Source organism: Cryptosporidium parvum, chromosome 3, assembly GCF_000165345.1.
Source record: "Cryptosporidium parvum Iowa II chromosome 3, whole genome shotgun sequence".
NCBI lineage: Eukaryota > Apicomplexa > Conoidasida > Eucoccidiorida > Cryptosporidiidae > Cryptosporidium > Cryptosporidium parvum.
The window spans coordinates 819582-833013 of NC_006982.1; the positions used below are offsets into that span (position 1 = coordinate 819582).

Below are 13432 nucleotides of genomic sequence, written 5' to 3' on the forward strand. Positions count from 1 at the left end.
AAAGAAAACAAAAAAAAAAAAACAATTCGAGAGCAATATTAATAATTTATGAAAATATTTTTGCTTTAAAGCTAAATAGATCGCGTATATTTGGGATATTATAACTAATCATCGTTGGCCTTTCAAGAGAAAGCCCCCATGCAATCACAACGATGTCAGAGGGAAACCCGAGTGGTCTAAGCATTTCTGGTCTAAATAAGCCGGAATTTCCAACTTCGATCCACTTTTTTAGGGTAGTGTGGTATCCAAAGATTTCCATAGAAGGCTCAGTATAAGGGTTAAATGCAGGTTTAAATTTAAGATCGGAAATACCAATCTTTTCGTAGAAAGTCTTTAAAGTTCCGATTAGATCTGCAAGTGTAAGATTCTTGTCGACAATTAATCCCTCAACCTGATGAAACTCAGCAAGATGGGTAGCATCGATTGATTCATTTCTGAAAACACGGTCAATTGAGAAGTAAGCCTTTCTCTGGAAATTATCAAAAGATAGTCCGTTCTCGTTATATAAATACATTTGAGCAAGTTTATAAAGCATTCTTACGGAAACTGCTGTTGTGTGAGTTCTAAGAAGATTTTTAGAGGCTTCTTCAATACTCCAATTGTAAGATAAACCAATTGATCCATATCCGCCAATCTCATGTACTTTTTTAACTTTATCAATGTGATCGTTCGACAACTCCATTTCATTTCTGAAAGTACTTGGAGTTTCTAAGAAGAAAGTATCATGAGAATCTCTTGCAGGATGTTTTTGAGGTTGGAAAAGAGCATCAAAATTCCAGAATGAACTTTCAACCCAGCGATTAGTAGGCATCTCTTCAAATCCCATTTGAGATAAAATTCTCTTAAACTTTCTTGAAGTGCGAGTAAGAGGATGAATATTTCCTCTTGGCAGTCTTTTTCCTTTTGCATTGAAATTATAGGGTTTAAACTCGTTGTTTTCCCAACTTGAGTTCATAATCATTTCTTGGGTTAAATCAGTAATCATAGGTTTAAGCTTCACAGTAAAGTCCTCCCCCTTATTAATCATGAAGTAAGATATTTTCTGTGAGATTGCAAGTTTTCTCTTTTTTAATTCTGCTATTATTTGTAAATCTTGTTTAGTTAGTTGACTCTCTTTAACACCATTTACCCCCACAATAAGAAGATTTTTCCCTAACTCATCGGTATTTAATAAATCCATGTTGGAATCAGCAGGAATCTCTATTAGTCCCAATTCTTTATTTAATTTGATCAGCTTTTTCTGAAGACATTTTGAAAGCCCTATTTTAAATATGGAGCCTCCCAGAAATGTCATTGCCTCGTCTTGTTTAATTTTATGATCAGACTTTTCCAAAATAATTTTAATAAGCCTGTATTCTGGTGATCCATTCAACAAATAGTCTTTTCCCTCATCTGTAAGAGATAACATATTGTCCGAAATAAATTGTGTTTTAATAATATTACGGGACTCCAAACTTTTAATTACTCCTATTACTCTTTCATGCTCACATTTGAGTTCTTCTGAAATGCTAATACTGCTTAAAGAACAATTAAGCGACTCAAGCTTTTCTAATATTGTTACAGGTTCCACTTCCATGGTTTGATCACACGATTAATGCTCTATTAAAAATGATTTTTTTTCCAAGTTTGACATAGTTAAAACAATTATTAGGCGGCTTTCAGTATTTTTAATTGTCTCTTAAAATTAGAAGAAAATAGCATAGCTAATAATGAAAATCTATAAAGTAATTAAGATTATCGTACTAACAAAACAATTTATTACAAATGAAAAATCTAGAAATCACAAAAAAAAAATTATTATTGCGAGTATTGAAATAGGTTATGACAGAATCAAAACGTATATCCTCCTATCTAATACTTTTAAACTCAATAAATAATATGTTCATTGTTATCTTTCTCTTAAATTTTTGTCTTTTCATCGATGGATTTTTTTTTTTTAACAAGAAAATTATTAAATTGGGAATTAGCGCCATATATAAGCGCTGGCAAACTAGTTAGTTTGATGATACTTAAAGGCGGAGTAAATTAGCTTTTGTAGTCCGATTAGATTGAGTTAGCTAGTGGTTTTTCTATAAAGGGGGATTTAGAACAAAATTATTAACATATATGAGAGAACTTTTGTTATGAACGTAGGAAACTAACCTCTAATGAACGACGCAGAGGAAGATTGGCAAGATCCGCTTTTGGATGTGAGCATTCCATATAATTCGCTTGCACCCTATGCACTGACTTGCTATCAACTTGATGAAGATCTTCAGGATTTAATATCATTTTTTTCAACTTTGAGCAAGGAAGATTTAGCTCATCATATAAACGAAACGTCTTTTGAGTCCAGCTTACGTTTATTGAAGGATGTTCTACTCGTTCAACCAAACAAATTAGTCAGTTCTAATGGGAATGCACTCGCATATGAATTACTTGAAAGCAAGGAAGACCTTCAGAGAGACTTCAGTTCTTCAAGTGCTGATATTCTTACAAAGTTTCAAAAGAATGATTCAGCTGGAACTGACCTTTCAATATTGGATTCTCCTAATGGTATTATTAGAGTGGCAAATGAAACCAAAGTTAGAACAGATATAGTGGGTGGCGACCCGACTTTAAATAATTCTCAATTTCTTGAGGGATCTATTCAAGCTTCTAATTCTTCATACAGAATTGTGAGTAATGGTGAAGAAAATAAATTTGTAGATCAATCCAAAATGCTAATGGCATTTTTCAAGGAGTTGGAGGCTGCCAAACTTTTTGAGAATTTGGAATCATTTTCTGGAATATTAGCAGCACATTCTATTCACTTGAAAATTCTTCAAGATGTTGTTACTGACATCTTCAGAGTAGAAGAGCTTAGATTAAGACTTTGTTCACAGCTTGCAGCCTTATTAAACCCCATTATTTTATCAAGATTGGAATCTTACAATAATTCACTATTCTTCACTGCATTTACAATTCCTTCAAACGAAGGCTCATCCATTGATTTAAGAGAAAGTCATTGCTCATTACCTAATCCAATCATTTATAAATGGCCTTCAAACTCTGTTTGCATTGAAGATTATAAACTGTATATGTCAAGGCTTCCTCTTTTATGTTTTTCTGAAGTATTTAAATTGGGTTCATGTATCAGTCAATCGTTAAAAGTTCATGATAATTATCAAAAAACAATAGAAACTGATGCTGAGCAGACTGTAGATTTCTCTGAAATCTATCCAGATGAATGCTCTATAAGAATAAAATCCTTAGACTCGATTTATAATCAAAGAAATGGCTCTCAGATAGACCATCCCTTGTTTCATGTAGATTATGGTTCTAATAGCAACTTGGATGCTAATAGTAATTTTGTTCATCATCCTTTATGTACTGATATTGCTCAGGATTCCAAAGATATTGAAAGAGACGTTATATTTGTTAATGGCAAGGAGTATAGCGGAGCTAATGGCGGCTACGAGAGAATTGTTTATATTGTTGCAAACCTGATTGAAAACTATTGGCTGAAATCTTCCAATGGATTTGAGGACTCTAATTTAAATACTGAGACTAAAGAAGGTACCCTACAAGGCAGCAGTAAGACTGTTGAACTTTGCAGCGGATCAATCTTCAACTTAGTTAACAATGATCCAAACGAAAATTATGATGAGAGAAACACTGAATCTGTCGTAATTGCAACAATACTACTTCATGTATTGAGTAGAACATTTTCAGGCGGTGCATGCTTTGACAAAGTCTCCCTTGTATATAATAAGCCAGACTGTATTGTGATTTCTCCAAATAGTAAGCGAGCAAGACCACTAGAGATGCTTATACTCCCAAATGTTGCTCTAATGCTTTCGACATTGAGGTTTAGACTATATGAAGTTATGGAGAATTTAACTGTAAATACGCAACCCTGCTTTCTGGTTGATACACATGTGGTGTCTAGACTTGTTCCTGACTCTGGGTTGATTGAATTGCTTCCATTTTATTCCTTTCACATTCTATCAAGAACTCCAGTAAGTAAGATCCCATCATCCATATACCAACACCTATTAAGGTGCGCAAATTTATTTCTTGCTAAGAATATTCTCTTTACAAGAGTCAAAATCGCAAAGAAAGTGGAAGCAGGTACGCAATCGGTGCCTCCAGTAGAGATAGAATGCGAAAAACTACAACTAAATGTTGATCAACCATCTGAAGTTCGTGAAGAACCGTGCGGAAAATGTAACACGGCTCAAAATGATTCAAAGGAAAGTGATCAAAATGTTGCAGAGGCTTTTATTTCCAATAGTAAATGCCTAGACACTGATAAGATCATTGAAGTCACTGGAGACGACTTAACAATAATAACCCCAGGCGAAGCAGCTTTATTTAGAATGTTCACAAATATACAAGACAAGGAAGCTATACATAACAGCAGTATAGAAAACATTAACTTGAGTAACTCTGAAGTCTCCACTAATAAAGAGGCTGCGGAAGATAGAGATCGCTATGATTGTGATTCTAATGAATCTATTAAAGAAGAAATAAGGGATAGTGATCCTAGAATATCCAATTCGGAATCAAAACCTCAACATACAGTTGTAGAACAAGATTTCCCGATGACGGTAGTGCCTGATAGATCTGTTCAAATTCACGCCTCAGTAAATTCCCACCTTGAAGAACAAGAAGGTAATTCTTATTCAAATTACAACACTTTCAGAACTCAACAACAAAGCAATTCAGGAGAAAATCAAATTTCTGATAACACTAAGAATTCTTCGTACTCTGATTATATCTCAACAGAAAGCAAAGAAAATAGTGAGAAAAGCTGTATTAGTTTTGGCCTGCAATCCGGTAAAAACATTCCTAAACTGTATCTTTGCCATAATGTTGAAATTCCAGATTCATGTTCTTTGACATCAAACATTTATATTGCATCGTCTGAAAATTCGTCTAATCTTGCAAATGACTTATGTAACTTGCCAGCTGATTCAATTGGAGCCATTGACCAAGAAAATCAACAGCTTGCACTTTTCTTACAATCCAAGAGAGTTATTTCTCAATTTGGAATATTTAACATTATTAATACTTGACAAGTCAGCCAATACCTTTTTTACTTATTACCTTTTCATTAATGTGTTGTTCATTTAATCCAACTTATGATTGTGTAAAACTTATTGCCGTGATTTTTATTGAATTTCAGGATCATTGGTGATTAATTTTAATACACTGATAATAATATATAAAAATTACACTTAGTATTCTATAATAAGCGTTCTTTTTATTTTGTACAAATTTCATTCCTAAAATTAAAAATCCATCAACTATGATTATGTTATTTTCTTTAGCATGGCAACTTTCGTTTATTCCAAAGCTATTAATTCTATAATCTTAAGTAGAGCTAGACTTTAAATCTATATAACTCTAAAACTTGCTTCAGGTGAAGATAGTGAGTTGAAACCTGTAACTTCAACAGTCCATAACAAATTAATTAGTGATTATAACTTATTGCAGAGTTATTAATCGATTGAAGAGAATTCATTCTAAGCCTCTAATTTCGTTTTCTTTCCTCCTTCCAAATGTTACCCAAATGAATTAATATTCAACGAATGAGAAGTACATGTTTAAGTTTTTAATAGTAAAACACGTCACAACTCAATATTTAGAAACAAACACACCAGAGAAAACCTGAACATGAAGATAAAACAATTAGTTTTAAACATTACTATCACGAAACACTTTTTTACAAAAAAAAATCGTCAATTTCGACGTTAGTCCGCAGGTGAAACAAAATTCGAGGTGGAGGCCTTTCTAATTATTTGTAAAGCGACATAATTCACTCCAGAATGAAAAACAAAAATTTAAGTATCAAATAATTAAATCAAAAAGATGCCATCCAAACCAGTTTCTCTCTGGAAGAATGAAAGGTTATTTCTTAATACCCATCTGAATCCCAAATCAATGACTAATTATAGAACTGTGTTAAAATAGCATAAAATAATTTCCCGAATCCCCTTGAGCTAGTTCAAATGCATGCAAGGGAGTACAATTTATTAATTTATAGTTAGAAACAGCCAAATTAAGACTGTTAACCATAATTCTTCAAAGTTCCAAAAATATATATATACATATACATATATATATATATATATATATATATATATATATTAGTTACATTATGAAAGGAATCGTTATAATCATGAAAAATAGTAATAATATAGTATTAAAATAACCCAAAATTACTAGTCAATAATCAATTATTAAATCATTCCATTAAGCTTAACGAATTGGGTAATTCTGTACAAATGTAAATAATGAGCTGTATATTTATCCATCGTAATTGTCTTTAACAAAATAAATTCGTAAATGCTCCTTTTTATTAAATACGGATAACGCTTGTTGAATAATAATTATTATCAATGCTAAATACAAACGAAAGGAATTAATTGATATTTACTGAAGAGGAAAGTTTTTTGAATGTTTCCTCAGTCGGAGGTAAATTATTCTCTATGCAAAAATGGTAAAGTTTGCGTAATAGCTGGGCAGTATGAGAAATTGCTTGGAATTGTTTCTCTACGCCTCTAATTGAAAGAAGGCCTAAAACACTCATTCTCATGTGTTTCCCCATTGCCCTTCCAATACGATGCCTATTTAGTGCAAAAATTGTTGGAATATTTAATTCCTGAGCCTGTAAAAGAATATGTATTACATGGTGTCTAAGGCTTCCTTCTACTCCATCTCCCTCGATATCTGGAGCAACAATTAGAGCCTTTAGTTTTTTGTGTCTTAAGCATCTCATTGCTTCTCTAACTCCAACAGTGAATACTCTTCCTGGGAAGTTCTTTGTAGAGTTTGATAGGTTTGGGTTTGATTCATTGGTGCCTTCCTCAATACCGCCTAAAGCGTTCCCAGTATTCGAAATAGAAATAGCACTTCCATTAACAGTGATTGTATAGCCAGTTTCAATAGTGTTTTTGGAGTCAGAGATCTTCTGATTAGAGTCACCTTCTGAAGGAATAACACATGAATTACTAATTTTGTTTGACTTGAGATCAATCTGCAAGCCACTTCCATTTTTACTATTAACAACAGTAGACATCCATCGAACGCGATCATCAATAGCTCTTAAAGTGTTTAATAGGATAGAGACGCTATGATCTAATGATGCCGTAAGTATCTGATTTACATAGTTTTGTGGTGACGCAACAGTTCTATGGCCAACTTTATGAGCAACAGCAAGTCTGATATTTTTATGTACAAAAGCTCCATTTTCTGGTTCTGACCAGTACGCACATTCAGATGGGTCAAATGATCTTGAAACAGCTTCTAGTGCGATATCATCTACTGCAACCATACAAAGATTATCGCCTTTATTAACTTCACGAATTTTTCTGGCATCCACAGTATCTAAATAATGGTACATAACTCTAAGCCAATGAAGTCTACCAGAGTTATTCCTTAAAAATGATGAGAATCTAGCGCATGTAATAATTTCATTGGCTCCATTCTTAGAATCAGTCAAATTTGAAGAGCCAGAGTTTGTGCCATTGTTATTCACGTCTGTATTACTTGAAGCAGAATTTGAGTTGCTGTGTTTGTTTCTATTGCTAAATCCGGTTCTACCGCCAGTCTTGCTCATTGCCTTTGCCCATAAAGCAGCAATTGAAGAGGGTGTAAGCCCATTTTGAGATGCGTCATTGCCAGAAGTATCAATAGAAGAGGCACTTAAACCACCAGCACAGGAGCTACTTCCAGCCGGAAAGTTGTTATGAATGTTCATATTACCAAATCCTGCCATACCGCCTGTCATGTTTGAGTTACACGAATGAGAAGCATTGCTATTATTCTTGATATGATTAATGGCATTCTTCCGGCCATTCTTATTATAATAAGCATCCTCAGAAGTTTTTTTAGAGTAACCCTGATTGCTTAGACCAGAAATAGGAATATTGGACATACCAGAATAAGCCAAATCATTCAGAGATCTTGAAACCCCATTACCAATCACTCCCATAGAACCACCACCAACACCCAATCCCAATTGATTTCCATTAAATGGAATAACTCCTGAGCCAGATTTCCTCCTAAACATATTTCCATTAATATGAGTAGGAATTGTACAATTGGGAGGGCAAGTCTTCCTACAGTACTGTAGTTGCCCTTGGTTAACCCCAACATATCCCTGATCATTCAGATTCTGAATGTTTAAACCAGAATTTAAAGGAATATTTGGCATGCTACCAGTTAAGCTACCACTGCTATTTTTCTTACCGGAACGGCTCGTATGACGTAACATATTAGATTCGCATCTAAGCATGTTGTTTTCATTATATAATATAGGTAAATTTCCACTTCGGTAAGTATTCGGTGCTCTTTGATTTGCTTCGAAATTCCCTAGATTCGGAGAAACACCATTACGCTGTTTCAACTGTTTTTGCTGTTTGTTACTCATATTAGAAGGAAATCCATATAATTTCTGTTGGCCAAAATACTTGTGTCTAAGCTGTTGGCCACGGTTAATTAAATAATTATTATAGGGAACGTCACAGCCAAAGTCATCATTAAACTCATTCTTTTCAAAAATAGAAAGTTGTTGATGTTGCGGTTTCCAGTCAATAACTCCTTGGGAAGAAGAAAATTTGTATGGAGATGTATGTTGCCAATATGATTTTCCATCACCTCTAAATTCAACCTCGTCAATTCCCTGTAAAGAGCCTTCCATTCTGTAACCATTGCTGTCGTCCATCAATCTATTAAACATATTTTGGAATTGACTTCCATTGCCGTCCATCTCAAATGGGCCTCCAATATCGCTGTTACTGAGAGCTGGATGAGACGAATGTCTACTCTCTATCCCATTAATGGAATCTCCGTATGAGATATAATTTCCTTTAATAGAAGGCGAAGTATCAATTCCACTTCTGCACATGTAATCAGTATTTGCAGATCCAGATCTTGATTTAAAACTACTAACCAAACCTTCCGTCTGGTTATTCATGACACCCAATAATTGTGAATTGGATGATCCAAGTAATGCAAAGTGTCCTATTGAGGGATATATATCTTCTTCATCAATTATTAAAGGATTGGCTCCATTAGAACTAAAATTAGAATGAATAAGAGAATTACTTTTAGATGACCTTTTCATTCCATATGCGCCGCTGCTATTATTACCTGCTAAACTGCAAGTGCTCCCTCCAACCCCAGTGCTACAACTACTACTCCCACTGCTACAGACGCTACCTCCAATGGCTCTCCTCCCTGATGCATTTATACTTCCCATTATTGATGTGGGGTTTGATAAATTGGATGTAGAACCACTACTTTTTCTGAATCTTAGTTTCCCATTTGAATTAATTTCAGAAACAGAGTCTTCTAAAGGAATAGCGTTATCATCAAGTGGTATAGCATTCAAGTGTTTTGAATAACTACTCATACCTATTGCGCCTGTTGATAACTTGTCAAAATTCACTCCATTTGACCCTTGAATATCTGATATGTCATATGAGCTAAGGCTAATATTAGAGGAGTTTCTAAATCTCTGAGATAGAGCATCAGTAGAGTTGGCACTCTTGAGAGATGCACTTCCAGGAGTTGCCACGCCAGACAAAGATGATATCTCAGATGAAACGGTGGTAGTGTTGGTCATATTACAGGTCCCAAAGTCACCGTTTGCGAATCTCCTCTGAATATAGCTTTGGTGAGCTCTGTAACATTCTGTAGAATCTCTCTCTATGGAACCCACTTCATGAGAGAATCCATTTCCAATTATAGAGCCACTAGTTCCCGTATTACAATGGTCAATTTGGGGAAGAAATGCATCTACATTTGCATTAGCCCCATTATTATTAGTGCTCTTGTTGTTAATAGAGTTGGTATCAAATGTAGTACAATTAGTGTTAACATTACCATTATTCATATTACAATTGTTAATATAATTAGAGTAAGTACCCATTTTTAAAATTTGGTCATCCATACACATTGAATTGTATCTGCCTATTAGCCCTTGAATGCGTTGATCCGTATCAAATTCAGCCTGTTCATCATGGAAGGTATTGCCATTATTGTTACTGCAACTAGCCATTTTCATTATACCTCCTGCTGAACCCAAGTGAGAATTTTGTGAAAAGGAACCATTGTGGCATCTCGAATGCATAACGCTATTATTACTATTATTAATATTATTATTATTATTATTATTATTATTATTATTATTCTTACTATTTCCCATACTATTTTGTTGTTGATAAGCACACACATCACTAAATGTATCAGAAGATCTACGGTTCATTGAACCATCCAAATCAAGATATGATTCTTCTGGACGACCAAAACTACGATTTCCAGAATGTCTAGATGTAATATTAAATCCTTGAAGCTCGTCAACGACATTGTTAGCGTGTTCCATTCGAATTCTATTTGATCTTTCCACAATATGACCAGAAACCCCAATTTTTGAAGGTGTTTCAATATTCCTAATGCTGTTAAAATCGATAAGAGAACCATCCACAGCAGAAACCGTGATATTTGAATTTTTAATGTCACCAATTAGTGAGTCGCTTCTAGCATTTCTTGTATGTTGGGATTGCTGCTGGACAAGTTGTTGGCTACCTCTTGCACTTCCATTGCCATTATTATGCCCACTATTGCTATTATTATTATTATTGCTGTTGCCACTATAAGAGGTACCAATCTGTAGATAAGCTACTCCACTGTCCCTAGGAACGTCAAACAGCTCGCTTGCTAGTAGCTCAAAGTTATTATCTAGGAGGTTTTCCATTAGCCAATAGGATTAACTCCTATAAACGAAAAAGATCGAGATAATAAAGTCTATGTATTAACTCGTAAATACACCGATAATATTACGTTGCAAATTGGAGTTATAGATTCGGAATCTAAAATGCCTCTAATTAGCAAACTAGAAAAATCCCTAAAATTAATTAGAAACTTTCCAATTAATAAGCTCTCAAATATTCAGCTTATAAATTCTAAGTGCATAAAGATTCATACAGTATACGAGTCCTTATATTTTTTTACGCTTAAATTTTCATTTGAAAATAATTCTCTGTTCCAAACTCTTTAAATATTTGTATCTAAACAATCATGCTCCTGTTTAGTAAAATGAAAAAGATTCCAAACTTATATTTGATATGAAGATCTTGAGCCTCAACTTATTTCGATTGTATCAAATACAAAATAAACAAAGTTCAGTTCAAACCTCCTGATCAACATAACCCAATAAATTCTTTATTTTAGAAACTTATTAATTTTATTTCATTTCTAGGTTAATAGTCAGTTCGTACAGTCAATCTATTTCTTGCCACTATCTGACAATATTAATTTTTGTATTTAACTAATAATTTATTAATAAATCTATCTATACGTCACGTTTTACGGTACCGCTGAATGTCTTAAACTTAATCTACATTTCTAACTGTTTAGATTGACTCAAAAGTAAATTCTGTCTTATTTCCACGCATTTCGCGTCTACTACTATTGGGCTGCTAGACACAAAACTGGGCGGGTGTCCCTTCTACCTATTTAAATTTAAAAGAGATAAGCATTAAAAAAATAAAGTATTCATTGGAGTTCTATTCCAGATCTACTCACTTCGATATGTGTCTAACTATTAGTAAATTAAAATATATTTATTTCTATATTTACCTGAATTGGTTCGGTCCACTATGCTCACCGAAAAAAAGGAACTCTGGCGCTACTTTGAAACTGAATATTTAAAAAACAAAAATTTAGACAACTTAAAAGCTTCTCACTAAAATCTAGATGAGGAGAGGAGACTTTGACTTGTATCTCTCGTTTAGTTTGGATAGTTCATCTTAAGTAGCAGCTCCTACTGAATTGAACATGCACTTGTAGGATTCCATGAACACTCTCTGCAGCTAAAGAAACTTTTTTCGTAGCTTTCTGCACTGTCTACAGAGATTGTATCATCCATTGTCCTTGATCTAGTAGATCTCTTGAATCCAGTACCATTATCTTTTATTGTAATGATAACCATGTTGTTTGAAAGGCGACTTGTTGATTTAGATGGGTTGAAAGGCGAAATGTTAGAGTTACTTAGTTTCTCTAGCTTGTTATTGAACTGAGTTCTGGAGTCAAAGTCAGAATCATTGAAAGAGAATCCCAGACTCGCTGCTTCCCCGTTTAAGACTCTCTGTAGGTCTTCCACTAGAGGTGTTACTGTTATTGACCTTCTTAGCTGGTTCCCGACACGAATAAACCTTAAAATTTTGGGCTCAGTAAATCTACCGGAAATCCTTTCAAAAGAAATAGTTTCAGAAGCACCTCCAACCTCTGAATCTTTGTTTTCTGAGTATTCACCACCAGCGCAAACTTTTACGGTCCTGGAAAAGTCTGAAACTGTATTCCTGCAATTTGTCTTGGCTTCGTACACTGTTGTATCATTGCTGTGAGCAAATTGACCAGCTGTACCAGATACTGTTGTGGAAAGCACGCTTGAATTTAAGGCATCATTAGAACTCGTCAGTTCGCCATTCTTATACTTTAGAGACTGGTGTGTATAGTAAACATCTGAGAAAGGAATATGTTCAGATTCTTGATTATTGCCGTTCTCCGACGTATTACTTATAGATGAGGTATATTTTGCATTATCTCTTGCCCACATTCTTAATCTCTCTTGTTGCAAAACTGCCACATTTAGTTGGCTTAAGTAATTATCTTCAGTGTCCCTCTCGTAAATTCTGCGGCTTGTGTTTCCTTCATCATCAAACCTACCAGGTTCTTGTTTATTTTCGACCTTAGCATAGCCTCCATCTTCCAAGATGTCAGCGTCTTGAATATCTTCAATATTGCTACTCAAACTTTCCACTCTTTTATTAATTTCACTTAGTTTCGCGTTCATCTGGGCAAAGTCGTGCGATAACCCACAATTGTTCTTTTCTCTATTTTCACTACTAGTTGGTGAGGCAGACTTAGATCTACAGTTCTCTGACTTTTGGAGGCAGTAATCACCAGCATCCTGGCCATTAGACACTGTTTTCTTATTCGGAAAGTTAAATTCGCTTATAGTATCGGAATCTTTGTTTTTTAGGCGTCCTGCAAGCCTCTTAATTATATCAATACTCGGAATATTCTTTCTTGCACTAGTTAAAGCTGAAAATGTTTCCGAGTCTGTGATCGAATTTGAATCAACATTGATACTATCTTCTGTGATTGCTAATTTTGAGTCAGAAATATTGTTATTCTTCAGAGCAACTCCTTCTAGATTTGAAAAATCGTTGCTAGTTTTTATCAATAATTGGTCAACCAGCCTAGTTGCCTTCCTCATAATTTCACTAGAGGACGGTGAAAAGGTTTTCTCAGATATTGTTGTTTCGATCATGATTACTAGGTTCAATAAAACTATTTATCCGTCAATATTTGTGATAAGTTATACACAAATCCTATCATTAGTAAGCTATCTCAAAAAGTTATTAACCTGATTCTGACTTTTCATATAAGATATTCA

At 34.2% G+C, this 13432-nt stretch overlaps 4 protein-coding genes across 4 annotated transcripts; 1 reads left to right on the forward strand and 3 right to left on the reverse strand.

Annotated features, from left to right (window-relative positions):
• Positions 1–46: 46 nt before the first annotated feature.
• cgd3_3320 (putative phenylalanyl-tRNA synthetase) lies at positions 47–1591 on the reverse strand (the record flags this gene model as incomplete). Its single annotated transcript, XM_626883.1, has 1 exon — positions 47–1591. A coding segment is annotated over one exon (1545 nt), but the record flags the coding sequence as incomplete, so codon positions are not given.
• Positions 1592–2147: 556 nt separating this feature from the next.
• cgd3_3330 (hypothetical protein) lies at positions 2148–5039 on the forward strand (the record flags this gene model as incomplete). Its single annotated transcript, XM_626884.1, has 1 exon — positions 2148–5039. The coding sequence occupies one exon, from the start codon at positions 2148–2150 to the stop codon at positions 5037–5039; it is 2892 nt and encodes a 963-aa protein (XP_626884.1).
• A 1349-nt stretch (positions 5040–6388) lies between these two features.
• On the reverse strand, positions 6389–10726 carry cgd3_3340 (SECIS binding protein. pelota RNA binding domain containing protein; the record flags this gene model as incomplete). The annotated part of the gene is made up of 1 exon (XM_626885.1): positions 6389–10726. The coding sequence occupies one exon, from the start codon at positions 10724–10726 to the stop codon at positions 6389–6391; it is 4338 nt and encodes a 1445-aa protein (XP_626885.1).
• Positions 10727–11794: 1068 nt separating this feature from the next.
• Positions 11795–13306, reverse strand: cgd3_3350 (hypothetical protein; the record flags this gene model as incomplete). The annotated part of the gene is made up of 1 exon (XM_626886.1): positions 11795–13306. One exon carries the CDS (start codon positions 13304–13306, stop codon positions 11795–11797), a length of 1512 nt encoding a protein of 503 aa, XP_626886.1.
• Positions 13307–13432: the final 126 nt, after the last annotated feature.